At 41.0% G+C, this 18238-nt stretch overlaps 1 protein-coding gene across 4 annotated transcripts in view; it reads left to right on the forward strand.

Annotated features, from left to right (window-relative positions):
* LOC123577826 (UDP-glucuronosyltransferase 3A2-like) overlaps positions 1-17019 on the forward strand; it is a 29420-nt gene extending 12401 nt beyond the window's left edge. For all 4 annotated transcript variants that reach the window (XM_045440124.1, XM_045440116.1, XM_045440118.1 and 1 more), the window contains exons 3-7: positions 6534-6648; positions 8991-9522; positions 12263-12494; positions 14030-14249; positions 16504-17019. In XM_045440124.1, the coding sequence (XP_045296080.1) occupies positions 6534-6648; positions 8991-9522; positions 12263-12494; positions 14030-14249; positions 16504-16780 (1376 nt within the window). In that variant the 3' untranslated portion in view covers positions 16781-17019. The remainder of the gene's footprint in view (positions 1-6533; positions 6649-8990; positions 9523-12262; positions 12495-14029; positions 14250-16503) is intronic.
* The last annotated feature ends 1219 nt before the right edge of the window (positions 17020-18238 follow it).

The raw sequence follows: 18238 nt of genomic DNA on the forward strand, positions 1-18238 counted from the left end.
TATCATAATAGATTGTCCTCTACCCCTTCATTTTCATCTGCAGGTGTCTTTAGCTCTAAAATGAGTCTGTCTTAGGCGCAGATAGATGGATCTTATTTTTTTATCCATTCTGATACCTTATGTCATTTTATTGGAGTACTTAGTCCTTTTACACTCAAAGTAATTATTGAAAGATATGAATTTAGTGCCATTATTTACCAGTAGAGTTGGTGTTTCTGGCGATGTTATCTGGTCCTTTGTAGTCTTTATTGCTTTGGCCTTTTTTTTCCTCTACTCAAAAGAGTCCCCCTTAAAGTTTCTTTCAGGCCTGGGTTAGTTGGTCATGAACTCCTTTAGTTTTTGTTTGCCTGGGAAACTCTTTATTTCTCCTTCTTTTCTTAATGACAACTGTTATGGATAATGAATTTTTTGGCTGCACATTTTTCCCATTCAGCACAGTGAATATTTCCTGCCCCTCCCTTCTGGCCTCCCTTTCAGTGGACAGGTCTGCTGCTAACCTTATGTGTCTATCCTTGTTGGTTAAGGACCTTTTGTCCCTAGTTGCTTTCAGAATTCTCTCTTTATCTTTGTATTTTGCAAGTTTCACTAGGATATGTCATGGTGTTGACCTGTTTTTGTTTATTTTGCGGGGAGTCTGTGTGCCTCTTGGACTTGAATACCTGTTTCCTTCCCCAGATTAGGGAAGTTCTCAGCTAAAATTTGTTCAAATAAACCTTCTCGCCCTCTTTCCTTCTCTTCTGGGAGTACTGTGGTATGGATATTATTTCATTGTACAGAATCACTAAGATTCCTAAGTCTCCCCTTGCGATCTAATGGTTTTCCTTCCCTCTTCGTTTCAGCTTCATCATGTTCCATAGTTTTATATTCTGTCACCTATTCTTTCCTCCGTGTCTTCAATCCTCATCATGACTGCATCCACTAGATTTTGCATCTCACTTATAGCATTTTTAAATTTCAGCCTGGCTAGTTTTTAAGTCTTTTATCTCTGAAGCAAGGGTTATTCTAGTGTCTTCTATGCTTTCTTCAAGCCCAACTTGTAATCTTATGACTGCTGTTCTCAATTCTTGATCAGATATATTGCCGATATCTGTTTTGAGCAAGTCCCAGGCTGTGATTTCTTCTTGACCTTTCTTTTGGGGAGGATTCCTCTGTGTTGTCATTTTGGCTAAGTTTCTGTGTTCTGCATGTTTTCAAAGCTTGTTATGTTTCCTGCACCTGAGAATAATGCTCTATTAAAAAGGGATCATAGGGGCACCTGGGTGGCTCAGTCGGTTGAGCGTCCGACTTTGGCTCAGGTCATGATCTTACCATTCGTGAGTTCGAGCCCTGAGTCGTGCTCTGTGCTGACAGCTCGGAGCCTGGAGCCTGCTTTGGATTCTGTGTGTCTCCCTCTCTGCCTCTTCCCCGCTCATGCTCTGTCTCTCTCTGTCTCTCAAAGGTGGATAAATGTTAAAAAAAAAAAAAAAAACTTCAAAAAAGGGGGTTATACACTGTCCAGTGTCTGGCACTTCAGGAAGTATCTCTGGTGTACACTGTGCACTCTGCTATTGAAATTTGGCTGCTATTTCCCACTGGCCGGTCCTCCGCAGAGGTCCTCCTTGCTTGCAGTGGTGACTGTTTGGACCTTTTACTTGGTGTGCTTTGATTAGTTTGTTAATATGAGCCTGGAAAAATAGAAGGAAAAAAGCCTGATTCCAAAAAAAGAGAAAAGGAAAAGGAGTGAAAAAAACCAAATGATCAAAAAACTATAAGCCTGATTCTAAAGAAAAAGAAAGAAAGAAAGAAAGAAAGGAAAAAAAAGTCTGATCCAAAAAGAAAAACAAACAAACAACAAACAACAAACAACAGAGAGAAAAAAGGAAATGAAAAAAAAAGAAAACTAACAAACTAAGAAGAAACTGTAAGCCTGACTCCAAAACAAAGAAGGAAGAAAAAAAAAAAAAGTGAAAAAAGAAAAAAAAAATTAAGCCTGGTCCTAGTATCACCAGAACTGCAGGTGTCATTTTGAAGCACTTAATTTTCAGTACACTTGGTGCATGTGAGGTGCTGCCTTTGCTGGTCTTCTGGTGGAGAGGCCCATTGTGTTGGTTCAGAGTCAGTTTGCCCCAGTAAATAAGCTTGTGCCTCATGCGGGGGTTGGGAGGGGAATGGGAAGGAGGAATTTGTTGTAAGGGAGTCTTGCCTCCCCTAGGGTCTGACCTCAATACAGCTGTGTTTGAAGGACAAGGAGAGCCCAGGATCTCCTTATGTCTATGCCATCTTAACTCCTCCTGTATTGTAACATTTGAACCGTTTATTAACTCCTTCTTTGGACATATTTCCCCATCTTGTTAATTTATTTACTACTTTAATAAAGAAATGAAATTACAAGCACTAAAAAGCAAAGATCTTCAATATTCGCATGTGCTGCTGCTCCAACCAATATCTGGCATTATAATTGGGTTACCAATACAGACTGGAAAAATATTAAGAAGTATGATAGAATAAGTCCAGATTATCTTGAACATACTATTGGTAGAACATACTATTGGTAGAACATACAGCAGCAAGTATGTCTTGAACATACTATTGGTAGAAATGTGGATGTTAGAACCCTTTGGCAATCTATACAAACAACAAATCATTAAGTCTTGCACCTGAATATAATGTAATGTTATATGTCAATTGTATCTTATTAACAAAGGTAAAAACTCTGCAAATGAGGGTGAAGAAGGAAGAGAGGAGCCTGGTAGAGAAAATCTACATTGTCTTAGACAATATGTAAATCACCATAAACACACTTCTGGTAAAAATATAGATGTTAAGGATGTCTTGCTTCTTATAATAAAATGTGAAAGGAAAGAGATAAATTGAAAGAAGAACTATTAAGCATAAAGGAATGAAGACTTCATGATTTTGGAAACTCTCACCCTATCCAGATTGCAAAAGATTCTAAAATTAGGGGATTGAATGTGAGGAAAGAGAAAGTGTGGCTGGATAATCTCTTCCTATTTTCTCTAAATAGGTCATAATATTTAGTCTAATAAAGCTCTTTAAATATTAGGTGTGTGATTCAGTGGGTCTCTTCAGCCACATTGACTGACACCAATAGTGGAGATGGAATTATTTTTAAAGATCTGTGGAGGACCTCCTGTTCAGAGGAGTGAATTCCATGACATAACCAGAAGATCCAGAAGGTACTTGAGAATTTTATACCGGGATAAACACTGACAGTTTGGATTGAAAAGGACAGAGAAAGAGTGACTTGAAAGAAGCCCACTGAACTCCCCCAAATTAAGAAACATGCCCATAAACTATTCAGCTGAAAACTTGTGCTACCTTTCATGACGAACAAATGAAAACTCTTGAGTTTGAGGCAGTGAACCCAGAGGGTAGAACTTCTAGCTTACAGGGCTGAATTCTAATTCACAGCAGATTATTTACAGTTTTTAAACTTAACATTGTCTTCCCAGTTAGATATCAACATTTCTTAGGTCCAGAGATTCACATTTTCCTGTCATTTTCTTCTATTTTGAATGATAATGTCTACAACTGGCATCTTAATATTCCTTGGGAGCAGATAAACTTGTTTCCTAATTTCATAGGTCCATAGATAGAGAAACTTTGCTTTTGGATGGATCATATCCAGACTGTCCCACCCACACTTGATTGAATTATTTGGATAATATAAGTTGAGACATTTGAGCTAATGATATTTAGATGAGATTTTGAATTATGAATTGATGATGTGAAGGACTGAGACTTGTTGGACTGTTGGGTGTGGTGAATGTAATTTTTATGTGATATTTACATGGGGGTTTGATGTCCAGAGAGCAGAACATGGTGGTAGAAGATGATGCCCCCACCCAAAGATATGCTCTACTCTTTTGAACCAGTGAATATGCTACCTTACATGGCAAGGAGACTTTGCAGATGTGATTGATATAAGGATTTTGAGATGGGGAGATTATCTTGGATTATCCATTTGGGCTCTATATTATTATAGGAGTCCTTCTAAAAAAAGAGGAGATGATAAGAGAGTAAGAGTAGGAAATGTGATGATAGAAGGGAAAGGCAGGTAATGGATGATGTCATTGCCAGTTGAAAGGAGGCCATGAGCCAAGGAATGAAGACAACCACTAAAAGATGGAAAAGACCAGAAAATGGATTGTCCTTTCGAGCCTCCCAAAGGAATTCCTGGCCTTCCCACACCATACTTTTGTCCTAGGGAGACCCATTTTGTATTTCTTATCTCCAGAACTATAAGATAATACATTTGTTTTGTTTTAAGCAACTAGGTTTATAGTAATTTATTACAGCAGCAAGTAGAGATTAATACTGCTATCCAAGTGGTCTAGCCAACTCCAGGAAGAATGGGAAGATGTTGCCAAAGCCTTTATAATGAAGGCAAATATGGGGGTCACTAATGGCAGTGCCTGTTGTATTGCAATTTGGACAGATTCTAGATCTTTATGATATTGGCCTTACTCAAAATGGGCTGATTTTCAAAAACAAGCATAAATAGATTTAAGGAAAATGTATAAATCAGAAATCTATTGTCTCCAGATTGCACAAAGGCTTAAGAGATGTTGGACTTGTTGAGATATTGTGCTGTTGTGAGTCATCGGTTTTGTTTCATAGTGTCATCGATCAGGAGGCCTTAGCTTATCAAATAATTCCCAGGAAAGCTTATCAAATAATTCCCAGGAATTTAACTGAGATCCTAGGCCTTGAGACTTATGTGAGGTAATGGCCCATCCCTTTATGTGAACTCCTTTGAGAATGTTTCGCAATCCTGTATGTCAAATGAATCTATTCAGGGCAGGATATTGTCAATGTAATGTCCTACCTGTGCTCCTGGGGAAAGTTGGATGTGGTTAAGATCTTGCCAATAAAGATTGTGGCCAGGGGCGCCTGGGTGGCTCTGTCGGTTAAGCGCTGACTTTGGCTCAAGTCATGATTTCGCAGTTCCTGAGTTCAAGCCCAATGTCTGGCTCTATGCTGACAGTTCAGAGCCTGGAGCCTGCTTCAGATTCTGTGTCTCCCTCTCTCGCTGCTCCTTCCGCACGCCTTCTCTGTCTGTGTGTCTCCAAAATAAATACGTTAAAAAAATTAAATTAAAAAATAAATTAAAAAAAAGATTGTGGCCAGTGGTAGGACCATTGAAATACCCTATGGACAACTAGTTAAAGGTCTACTGTGTCCCTTCCAAGGTGAAGGCAAACTGACATTGAGAACCTGTTGACATAGATACTGAACAGAACATATTAGCCAAAAGTATGATTGCAAAATACAGTGAAACCTTGTATTGCGAGTAATTGTTCTGTGAGCATGCCACAAGAAAAGCAAACATTTCTAATAAAATTTGACTTGATAAATGAGCAGTGTCTTGCAATATGAGTATTACGTGATGCAGAACATCACGTGATCACAACTGAGACAATGGTTCTTGACATTTGCTTTGATATACAAGTGCTTTGTATTACAAACATGTTTCCAGAACAAATTATGCTCGCAAACCAAACTGTTACTTATTTGCCAGTACATACTTGGATAGCAGTAATTTCACCAAGATTGGGCTTGTTAGTTTTAGTGTGTAGGACTATGCACTAATGTATCCCTGGTTTACACACAGTTTGTTTGAATGTTATGACTGATGAAAGCTCGCATACATAAGAGAGTATGAAATTTTTATTTCTCAAATAGTAAGGCATGTTTTTTTGGAAGAATAGGACAGGCTCCTAAGCAAATCTGAAATATGGCTTTCTAGAGGCTGGAGGGATGACTAGTTTGAGTTTTTATTGTGAGTAGAGAGTTGGGATGTGTTGAGGGTTCCCCCTCATTGGCCTTCCTGGCATGGTTTGAAACTCCCACTAGGGTCAAGAGAGGGAGCATGTTGACTCTCTTAGTAGTTTGCCCAGGTGAAGAAACATAAAAGAGGGCATGGGAGATAGGGTTTGAAAACTGTCAGCAGTCAAACATCAAAAGTGGACTCAGACTTCTTATTACACATGGGTATATGGGAGAAATCATGTTGGTAAGTAGAGGTACAGTGGTCTAGTATTTTATAGAAGCTTTTTAGTACTTTTTACTGAATCAAAAAACTATTTGGATTTATCACTCTAAATAATGAAAATGAGTTTTTCTAAAACAGAAGGAGCAGAGGCTCTGGAATCAAACAGACCTGTACTGAAATACAAAGACTATACTTCCTATGTGTGCAACCTTGACAAATTGTCTTAACTTCAATTCACTTTGTTTTCTGACCTGTAAAATAGGACAAATAGCTATGCCTTATGGAGGCTTTAAATGGAAGCTTCTATAACTTTAAATTGAAAAGCACTCCTCAATCAGTGTAAGATTCTCCATAGATGTTAATCATTTTATAAGATTAAATGAATGAGAATGCAACCAAACCATACAAAAATATATCAAAAGGCAAACATTATATAAATATAGAAGTATTTAAGCAAACACATGATGGTATTATCATGCTAATGTTAATCCATGGTTTGTGGCATATTTCACATTTTTAACCCATGGGTGTTTTCTAGATTTTAAAGAGAAGGAGATATCATACCAAGTTATCCCTTGGCTTCCACCTGAAGACTATAACAAAGGATTGAAGAATAATTTTGATTTTTTTATCGAAGAAGCTTTGGGTGGCAGGTAATTGTTATGTCTTTGAACCAAAGAGTCACTATTTTAGCAATACAAATGAATGGATGGATGCCTGGATGCTTGGACTGTAGACGTAAGACAGGGATGGACGGATGGGTGGGTGGATGAAGGAATAAACGATGAGTGGATGGTTAGGGAAACAAGTATTTACACCAATTCATCCAGTGCAGTCACTCGAGATTCTTCTTTGCTCTGTACTGTGCCTCTTCCATGAATGGATTTCTGTAGCAAGTAGAGGTTGATCTTCCTGGCACTTCCTTTCAACACCTCTCTTACAATCTTTGTTTATAACCTCCCCACCACAAAAGCACAGGTACCTCAACCTCTCACTGTTGATAGGGAAATGAGAGCCAGTTACTTTTTCTCCTTTTCTTCACACATATGCTAGTATTGGAGGGAAGAATTATGAACACTGGTTTTGTACTAGTTGAACATCTGGCTATGTAAAGTCCTTTTATTTATTTATTTATTTATTTATTTATTTATTTATTTATTTATTTAATTTTTGGCCATGTAAGGTCCTTTTAAAAATGCAATGAACCTCGTGCAAAATAAGACATGAGTCCTTTGTTTCATCTGAATGGAAAGGAGCACATAACTGCTTAATCTTAGACATTAATGTGGAAAGACAAACATCCATTCCTAACTTAATTATAGTGGCCTTGCCTTCTTTCTATCTGAAAATTCTACTTACTAGTGTAGGTCTTGCTTACATTTGACTTTTCTCATAAAGTCTTTTTTCCTCCCTCAATTGGGAGACCACAGTCCTTCCTGTCTAGAACTGATCTAATCTATTCATTTGACACTTAGTCTATATAATCTTGTGCTGTTAGTTATATTAAATATAGGCTTTGTCTCTTTTCCATTCATTTAATATTTTTGTAAACAGGCATGGGTAACCATGGATTCTTAAACATTGTTTTCTATTTATTAGCTTAATTTTAAGCATGCTTAATGAGCTATATATGGAAATTTGTACAGCACTATTGTAATTATCTACAATATCTGGTTATCATTCCTTTGCTATGTGAAATCTTAAAAAAAGGCATAGCAGAGGAGGATTTTAGCCAGTCACTTCCACTGTGTAACTTGAAGTTAATTTTAAATGTCAGGAAGAGTTCTGTATATTGCTAAAAAGTTCTCTACCTCTGGACCTTCTCCATGTGGGGTGCACTGGTACAGTACGCTTAAAGGGATGCCAGGGTGTTGATTCTCTTGGTCCTGCATGTAGCCAGCAGGATGTCTTGAGCTCTTGCACCTGTTAACTCTGATACCTTAAAGTACAGATGGACATCATTATCTATTTCCCTGTAGATTATTCAAGCAGGAAGTAAACAATCATATTCTATATAGGCAGTTATCGGAAAGCATTTTAAGGAGATTAGCTCCTGGAATATTCCCATGGGAAAAGTCTTAATTACATGTTTGTACTCGTTGTCATTATCTTCTCTGGACACCTCAACCTACACTGAAGTAGACAAGCCAATAATATGTTTAGTATTAATCAGGCTTTCCTTTTCTTTTCTTTTCTTTTCTTGCATTGCTTAACTTTTAGGCATAGAAATGTGGAATTCCCATTTTTGCTGTGTTTTGGGTTCTATATGATAAAATGATCCCTTGTGTGAGGTGATCTCTCACATTCAGATTATACAATGATTTTTAAAAATAGCCTATATGGTCAATATTTATGGAACTGTGTCATCAAGTGACTTCCACTGTTTGAGTAATCATCAGGTAAAAGAAAGTTTATGAGAATATTACAGAGTTTATCAAATAGAAAGAGATATGTGAAATTTGCATGGTCAGAGAAAGTTTCTAGACCAGAAGGTCCACCAGTGGCAATTAGTTTTCAGATAACACAATTCAGTTGTGCCAAATGGATTTCAAGATATTGAAAGAGAACATGAGTGGGGGAAAGGCAGAGTGAGAGGGGGACAGAGGATCTGAAGCAAGCTCTGCAATGACAGCAGCAAGCCTGATGTGGGGCTGAAAATCAAGCACCCTGAGATCACGAATTGAGCCAGAGTCTGAGGCTCAACTACTGACCCACCCAGGCATCCCTATGTGTTTTTTAAATAAACTGGAACAGAGAGTGCTTGAGATTTAGATGAGGGAGAGAAGAGGAGGGGAGGAAGGGAACCCTCTCAAGAGCAGATCATCTGCTCAGAGTGCCTGAGATGATGGTACTAATGGGCAGTGGTGGAATAGGTGGGCTGCTGCTAGGTGTGGTCTTGCTTATCTGGGATATTTTCTTTGTAGCCCAAGATTCTTTTATGTATTGTGGAATTAACACATCCAATGAATGTTTACCGTTTTTCTCTTTCTTATAGATACACATTTGAAAAATTCTTAAAATTTATGGAACAAGTAGGGCTTCAGTGCAGCCATTTTCTAAGGAGAAGTGATATCATGGATTCCTTAAAGAATGAGAACTTTGACCTAGTGATAGTTGAAAATTTTGACTACTGTCCTTTCCTGGTTGCTGAAAAGCTTGGAAAACCATTTGTGTCCATTCTCTCTTCCTCCTTTGGTGCTATGGATTTTGGACTACCAAACCCTCTGTCTTATGTGCCAGTATCGCGTTCTTTGCTAACGGACCACATGGACTTCTGGGGCCGAGTGAAGAATTTTCTGATGTTCTTTGATTTCACCATGAAGCAAAGGCAAATCCAGTCTGCATATGACAATACCATCAAGGAACATTTCCCGGAAGGCTCTAGGCCGGTTTTGTCTCATCTTCTGAAGAAAGCAGAGCTGTGGTTTGTTAACTCTGACTTTGCCCTTGAATTTGCTAGGCCCCTGCTTCCCAACACTGTGTATGTTGGAGGCTTAATGGCCAGACCTGTAACACCAGTACCACAAGTAAGTGAAACTGTAGCTCTCCATGTGGGCTTCATGCAGAAGTCTTCAGCACAGAGTTGGTGACTGCCCTGCCAGTGGAATCCTGGGAAGGAAGTAGGGTGAGGCAAGTAAGGTGCCTAGGACATGCTTTTTAATTTTTTTTTTTTCAACGTTTATTTATTTTTGGGACAGAGAGAGACAGAGCATGAACGGGGGAGGGGCAGAGAGAGAGGGAGACACAGAATCGGAAACAGGCTCCAGGCTCTGAGCCATCAGCCCAGAGCCCGACGCGGGGCTCGAACTCACGGACCGCGAGATCGTGACCTGGCTGAAGTCGGACGCTTAACCGACTGCACCACCCAGGCGCCCCTAGGACATACTTTTTAAGGGAGTACTCATTTTTAGGGCCATGCAATGATAGTGTTAGGACTTACACAACCCTGAGATTGAGGGCCTTCTTAAATGGTACACTGAGTGTCCTCTTTAGTCCTGGCCTTGGTAGGATAAGCTCTTTATTTTATTTTAATTTTACTGTCTCTACATACAGCATGGACTTGAACTCAGCACCCTGAGGTCAAGAAGAGCGTGCTCTTCCAAATGAGCCAACCAGGCACCCTGGCATAAGCCTTTTAAGAAGTTGATATTTTCATGTGCGTTTTGTATGATCATGTGTATAGTAACTATGTGGCAAGAATCCATTAAATGGGAGAATTGTTAAAAGAGATGAGTTATTCTCAATGAAATGCACAACACTATGAGTGTGTAACCAAGGTAGGACTGGGTGGTAAGAACTGCAGACATCATCTCCAGCATCCTCAGCCTATCTTCTGATTTGATTGATCTGGGGTTAGGCCTGGGCATTGTAAATTGTGAAAACTGCTAAGTTGGTTTGAATCCATAAACTCAGACTACTGCAATAGAAGGTTTTTTTGTTTTTTTTTTTTTTTTTTTTTTTTTTAATGCTTATTTATAAGAGAGAGAGAGAGAGTGAGAGAGAGAGAGAAAATGATCATGAGCAGGGTAGGGGGTGAGAGAGATGGAGACCAAGAATCCCAAGTGGGGTCTACACTGTCAGCACAAACCCCAAAGCAGGGCTCGAACTCAAGAACCATGAGATCATGACCTGAGCCAAAATCAAGAGTCAGACGCTTAAGCAACTGCACCACCCGGATGCTCCTCTGCCATAGAAGTTTTTATTTATTCTTATTTTTGTTTACTTATTTATTTTTCTGCAATAGAAGTTATTAAATGGGAAGGAGCTAAGATGAGTTGGCTTCCTTTTGCCTATCAGCACTGTGTTGCCATTTTATGCAATTTATCTTACATAATAATATCTTGCCACCTGGAAGGAAGTATGATGATCTCCATTTTTATAAAAGAGAAGACAGAGACTGAGGTGGTGTGTAAGTGACTTTCCCACTACCATTCACTGCAGAGCTGGGGAAAGCCCTGATTTGACCTGGGTCTTCTAGGTACCCAAGTGTCTATGCTTCCTCTACTGACCTTGTACTCAGTGAGCAGGGAGAGTTGGGGAATGATCCATGGACTAGATGGGCTTTGAGTTGGTGGTAGGGTTTTTTAGGGATGGAGCTAGGGAGGAAGGTGTTCCAGCTGGAGAGAACAAGTAGCTCAAAGTGTTAAAGTAAAAGTAAGATAGGCATGACTCTGGGTTCTCTTGGTGACTCTAGCTAGACTGGATCAGAATTCTCAATTGTGTAAATACAGCCAGGCCAGATTGCAGGAGACTTTACTTGATAGGAGGGTGGGTCTTAGTTATAGGGTAGGGGGAGGGAGTTGTTAAGCAAGAGCATAATGGCAGTAAGGGTTATAGTGGCTGTGAGATAGCAGAAGCTTTTTTCAAAAATGTTTCTCTATATTTTCCAGTTTTTAAATAATGGAGTCACGTGGCTTTTGTAATTAAAAAGAATGACAAAGCTGTTGTCAAAGTGGTCCTTTGAATGATAAACCAGGCAATGTTATGGTAGATGGAATCAATCCAGGAATGAGGATCTAGAAGCTGAGGAAAGGGGGCTGCAGAAGTCCAGAGTCAGAGTCTGAAGAAACACTTGAAGCAAGAGTTGACAAAACTGTGTTAAGCCAAGATTACATCATTAAGTCACAGCCTTCCTTAAGAATTGCCTGAGGACTTTAAAAAGCAAGCTGCCCAGTTCAGGGTTAGGTCTGGGCATTACCACTTTTTAAGTGTCTTCTTATGTAGATATAATTTGTAGTCATGTGGGTGAGCCACTGAGGTAAGAGATTAATTACAAAGATCCGTTAATAAGAATATCACAAAGTATCAGAGCAAAGCACTCTACATGGTGCATTGAGCCAGTGATCAGGAGGCTTCCTCCATTTCTTCCACTTCTTCTTATGCTACAGGCCGTCTCCCAGTTTCTTCAATCTAGCCTCAGACGTTGCAGCTCCCTTTGCTATACCCTGACACCCCACTAGTATTTGTTCTTACACTACCATTTTCCGGTGGCCTTAGGAAATTCTCAAGTGACCATGTCTCCATTGACCTATCATGAGCAGTGGGTCTAGAATGACCCTGACACAAAATCAAGCTTTTAAAGAAGAAAGATATTCCGACACAATGGGGATGAGCATCATGCAGAGGGTGCTGAGCTGCCCCAGGGGCTATGAGCTCTAGGAATAGCAGGAAGGTGTGTTCAGTAAATGAATGGCTTTCATTTCATGGCTGTCTAGGTTTTCATGAACAACATTTTTCACGTCTTTTTCTTTTCTGAACTCTCTCCAGGAATTTGAGAATTTCATTGCTAAGTTTGGAGACTCTGGTTTTGTCCTTGTGGCCCTGGGCTCCATGGTGAGCACCTTTCATTCCCAGGAACTTCTCAGGGAGATGAACAGTGCCTTTGCTCATCTCTCTCAAGGAGTCATATGGAAGTATAAGCCATCTCACTGGCCCAAAGACGTCAAATTGGCAGAAAATGTGAAAATCGTGGACTGGCTTCCTCAGAATGACCTCCTGGGTAAGAACTGCCCAAGTCTGTTTCACCCGTCTCATTTACATATTTTTAGAGCATATCGGGCTCTGACCTCTAGTTGGGTAATCCCACTTGCTCTAGAAGGAGCTGCTGATACCTAAAGGTAAGTCTCCAAGAAGCAGGAATGGAATGGCTAGCTGCAGTTCTTGGGGAATCAGGCCCTACTCCCAATGAGATCAGGTGCCCAAATAGCCATCTCTCCTTCATTCTTTCTATCCCAGGTGAGATATTGGTAGACATCAAAGTCACCTTGTCCTATTGCATTAGGTTTTACACAGGGTCACCCAAACACAGTCCAAAAGAACCTATGGATTCTAGAGAACACATACCAGAGGGATGTTGCCCTTGTATTTAGCGGCTTCATGAGTACCTGTTCTTCCACATGCACTTACATATATCATACCACCCTCCCCCACATCTTTCTTAGCTATTGAAGTGTGAGCAATTCATACCTTCATAACATTAATACCAGTAGTGTCTTTAGGATGTGCCAAAATACCTGAGTGCCAAGATGAACAACCTCATAGCTGGTTATTTGATCCATTTTGTCTCTGGTACCAGAGAGTTCCCTCACCTCCCCCCCCCCAACCCCCCCGCCAACCCCAGTAGTTTTTCTCTGTGCCCTGTGCTGCTTCTTTCAGACCCCTTAACTTCCATTACCACTGACTGGATCAGAGGCTCATGACCAAGATAATGACTCAAAATACCCTGGAAAATTGAAGGAATAGATTCCCAACTCAACTTCTCAAATTTAATTATTTAAGCCTGGAGCAAGGCACATGATCCTCTTTTCAAAGAAGAGATAAGGAAATTCTGATGTACATTCAAGTTGGGTGACATAAGCTGAGATAAACTTTTCTTTTCAATAGTAATCTTATTTAGCTCTAAATAAGGTGGGCTAGAAATGCTAGAGATGGAAATACTCAAGTGTAGAATCTAGTCTCTGGTTTCGAGGGGCTACTCGTGTTTGAGGAGACAATGCATACAGTGTCAATTTTACAATTGCCAAATAGATTATGATGTCAACGAATGTGTCAGGAATTCAGAGAAGAGGGAAATAAGTTGACAGGTGAGAAAAGAGCACTCAAGATCAAGAGAGAGACAGACACAGAGTCACAATGAAAAAAACAGATGAGAGAAGCAAAGGGAGGCATTGAGCTGATAGAAAGATGTATGTATGTATGTATGTATGGATGGATGGATGTATGGATGTATGGATGGATGGACAGACAGAAGGGGATATATGTCTTGCTTAGCATTATTGTCTAGAGAGTTTCCTGGGTTCTGAGTCTTAGCTGGGTTCTGTCCAGGGCAAAGAATTTCTGTACAAGGGCAAGGCTTGTATGTTAGTACATGCACTTGGAGACATCGTAAGCAAAATATCTTCAAATGGCTCCAACAGACCTTGAAATTCCCTTGGTATATTTTTCTGCCCTTCTTGCCTGCCCTGGTTTTCTCAAGCTTTTCATTCTGAAAATATTCATTCTGAAATATTGTGCTCTCTTTCTTATTTGAAACAGCTCACCCACGCATCCGTCTTTTTGTCACCCATGGTGGAATGAATAGCATCATGGAGGCCATCCAACATGGCGTGCCCATGGTGGGGATTCCCCTCTTTGGAGACCAGCCAGAAAACCTGGTCCGAGTAGAAGCCAAAAAGTTTGGTGTCTCTATCCCATTAAAGCAGATAAAGGAAGAGACCTTGGCTGTGAAGATGAAACAAGTCATAGAAGACAAGAGGTATGGAACTCTCTGGGCTTTTGGTCACTTAGGTTGAATGAAGACATCAAACACAAAGAGCACCGTGTGGCTCTTTTTGCAATAAAAGCTGAAACTTCCAAGACATGGAATAATATGTGTGTGATGCTAACAGCTGACCTGTTTTCCCTGAGAGCAAGAGTAGAAAATTTAGGTTAGATGTTGAGAACAATTTGCACTTTATGGTTTTAAGCACCCTGTCCTACTTACACAGGACCTCTGAGAGGTCTTATGTTTATGGACTGCTTATAGTAGAATTCCAAGTGAGGCAGGAGGTTGACTTTGTGTCCACCAGTATACTACACCATTTCCTGTCTCAGGCCCTTTGTCAGTGCTGCTCCCTAAAACATCCTTCCTTCTCCTCTCCTGTCTTGAAGGACTGGCTCCTTCATTGCAGTCAGGCTCATCTCCAATGTCCTCTCCTCAGAGAGGTGGTCTTTGTCTGACAGTCCTAAATGCACTCCTCTCCCACCTTCTTCAGTCATAATTCATTTTTCCTTAACAGTTGTCAGGATCAGTAACTACCCCATTTCTTTCTGTTTCAATTTATTTTGTGTCCCCCACACTAGAAAGTAGAGAGGAAGCTCCTCTGAAGGGCCAAGTATGTCTCTTGTTTTCCCCTGTGCTCCCAGGGCTTAGCACAGGGCCTGCCACAAAGTAAGTTGGGATGAATTTCTGTTAGGTGAGTCAGCAAAAGGGCCCACGATGTCTTAGGTAAAATTCCCATCCAGCACAATGGTCCCATGACCAATTTTATTCTTTCTTCCTTATAACCAAGAAGGCCTGAATGACTTAATGTTCCAAGGACACAAAGTGACTCAGCCCTTAGGACTTATCATACTACCTTGCACAAAGGAGGCCCACAGGAGTACTTGTTAGATGACTGAAGAATCACTGAAGCTTGTGATTCTTAGCCCTAGAAAACTTATTAAATTCCTGGGGTCAGATAACCTCAGACATTTCATTATATTGGGTATTTCATATGTAGCAAATGATCACTCAGAAGAATGAGTTTGTAAATTTCATTGGCCATTCAAAGACCTAGACTCGAAATGGCCATCATCTGCTGACCCTGATATGGAGTCATTGGGGCTGGGATGGTCCCTACACATTGTGTTTCAGGGCTGGGTATATAAAATGTGGGGCCCAAGTAAAATGGAAAGGTGGGCACCCTTGTTATAAAGATTAAGAATTTCAAGATGGTGACAGCATAGAATAAAGCAAGTGTAGGACCCATCTAAATGTGGGGTCCTGTCCAAATGTGGAGGCTGCAGCCCATGAAGCCAGTGCTGGCCAATATGATGCTCTGAAGAGGCAGAAAAGTTCAGGCCTCGTCCTGGGCTCCAGTCCATAGAGTCACATATGTCACCTAGCCCAGACACCAGCACAAAATAGCTGTTTATTATACATATATATTGTATGTATAATATATATATGTTACACGTACATATTATATATTGTATGTATAATATATATGTCACATGTATATATTATACATATATTGCATGTATAAAATACATGTTACATGTATATATTGTATGTATAATATATGTGTTACATATATATATTATACATATATGTTGAATCCTGTATGTTAGTACACGCACCTTGGATGCATCCCAAGCAGAGTATCTTTATAATGGCTCCAACAGACTTTCAAATTCCTTTGATATTTCCTTCTGCCCTTACTACTTGCCCAGGTTTTCTGAAACTTTTCATTCTGAAAATTCTAATTCTGAATATTCTGCTCTCTTTCTTATTTGAAATAGCTTACCCACACATCCATGATTGGTGTGTGTGTATTTTATATATATATATGTATGTATATGTACATACACACACACACACATATATATACACATACATATATATGTATGTGTATGTATATGTATGTGTGTGTGTGTGTATATGTGTGTATATATATATATGTGATAACATCACATCTATAGTTTGTGATAAGCCTCCTTGGGTGGAGACTAGCCCTGATAGACTTAGTCATTTTTTTTTCTTTTTTTTTATAGTTTAGCACATTTAGCATAGAGCATAGTCTTTGCATGGAGACACCAGTTTGAGCTTTTCAGTGGAACCAGCTAGACTGTGGCAAGGCCAGGCCAGGCCAACAACTTTTCCTTGAAACTGAGTCTTCTGTGTGTGGAAGGAAGAGTGTGTGTGATACAAGGTCTCTAAGACTTCTGAGACCACCTGAGTAACGCCCCACCTCTGGGTCTGCCAACAGGTACAAGTCAGCAGCGGTGGCTGCCAGCATCATCAGGCGCTCCCACCCCCTGACCCCTGCCCAGAGGCTGGTGGGCTGGATCGACCACATCCTCCAGACAGGGGGTGCGGCCCACCTCAAGCCCCATGCCCTGCAGCAGCCGTGGCATGAGCAATACCTGCTGGATGTCTTCTTGTTCCTGCTGGTGGTCACCCTGAGCACCCTGTGGCTCTGCGGGAAGCTGCTGGGCATGGTGACCAGGTGGCTGTGTGGGGCCAGGAAGCTGAAGAAGGCCTGATGGGGGTGCAGCCTTGATGGGTGTTTGGGGAGCCACTGGTTCTAGAAGGCTTTCCCCAGCACAGGGCAGCCCTGGTGTCTTCCCCATATTGGCACCTGAGGGTGGCACACAAATTGCTCTTCACTGTTTGCTGCCTCTGTTTAAAAGTTCTTGTGAAACACTCTTGGGCATCTTTTTTTTTTAAAAAAAAAATTGTGGTAATATGTACAGCACATAAAATTGACCGTTTTAGCCATTAAGTATAGAGTTTAGTGGCATTAGGCATTCTTGTTGTGGTGAAAACATTACTATCATCCAGTTCCAGAACGTTTCATCTTCCTTAACTCAGACTGCACTGATGAAGTAATAAATGCCATACCACCCACATCCCAACCCCTGAAGCTCTTAGCAACCTCTGTTCTACTTTCTGTGTCTGTGAATTTGATCTTGGCTTCTTGACTTGCCTCTCATCATCAAGTCCTCACTCAGACCCACACCTTCAGCAGACAGCCCCGCCTTCCACTGCACTCCGCACTCCCTGTTTCCAGACACAGCACCCTGCTTACTTCCTCCTGTTGTTCCCTGGAAAGGAGGTATGTGCAAAACTACCTTCAAAGAGCGAAGAAGCCATGAAACTGAATAAAAAGGCCAACAAGTCCAGCTTGATGACAAATGGTTTATTAAGGGGACAGATGGACAGAAGTTTGTCCATCTCGTGGGACACCACAAGATGAGTCGATGTCCACACCCCACCCCCTAACAGACCTGCTTTTATGGCCCTAAAGGCTGGTGAGCACTTTCTGGGGGGCTACCCAGGAGGAATCATATCCAGAGCAGATCCAGGAAGCTTTGCCTGGAGGGTTTACTCACAGGTGTAGTTAAACAAAAGAGAAGAATGGGGGAGAGGCTGTATTTAAGAGGCTTTAGGTCAGAAAGCAGTCATCATGGTGGAATTTCTCAAGATGGCTTTAGTCTGGTTCATATACTCACTCTCTCAGAAACTTCTCAGTCTCTTTCCCTCTTTCTGTTCTTTCATTTTTCATGATGACATAAGATCTTGGCTAGTTCTTCCATTTTGGGTTTTCCTCTTGCATCTTCTTCTCACTTCACCTCCAAGCTCAGGAAGCCTGGCCTCTGTTCTGCAGTTAGGCAGGGGTGACTCTCCCAGGACTCCACCTGTGGTCTCTGTCCCAAGTCAGTCCTGGGAGAGCACCTCCTTTGCTGGTCAGACCTGGAGGCTGTCTTTGGCCACAGCTGATGCTATGGTTTTCACTTCCCACAATTTCCTTCTCAAGTTTCCCACTCTTAAAAATGTAGTCACGGGGGCGCCTGGGTGGCGCAGTCGGTTAAGCGTCCGACTTCAGCCAGGTCACGATCTCGCGGTCCGTGAGTTCGAGCCCCGCGTCGGGCTCTGGGCTGATGGCTCAGAGCCTGGAGCCTGCTTCCGATTCTGTGTCTCCCTCTTTCTCTGCCCCTCCC

The sequence above is a fragment of the Leopardus geoffroyi genome, chromosome A1 (genome assembly GCF_018350155.1).
Source record: "Leopardus geoffroyi isolate Oge1 chromosome A1, O.geoffroyi_Oge1_pat1.0, whole genome shotgun sequence".
NCBI lineage: Eukaryota > Metazoa > Chordata > Mammalia > Carnivora > Felidae > Leopardus > Leopardus geoffroyi.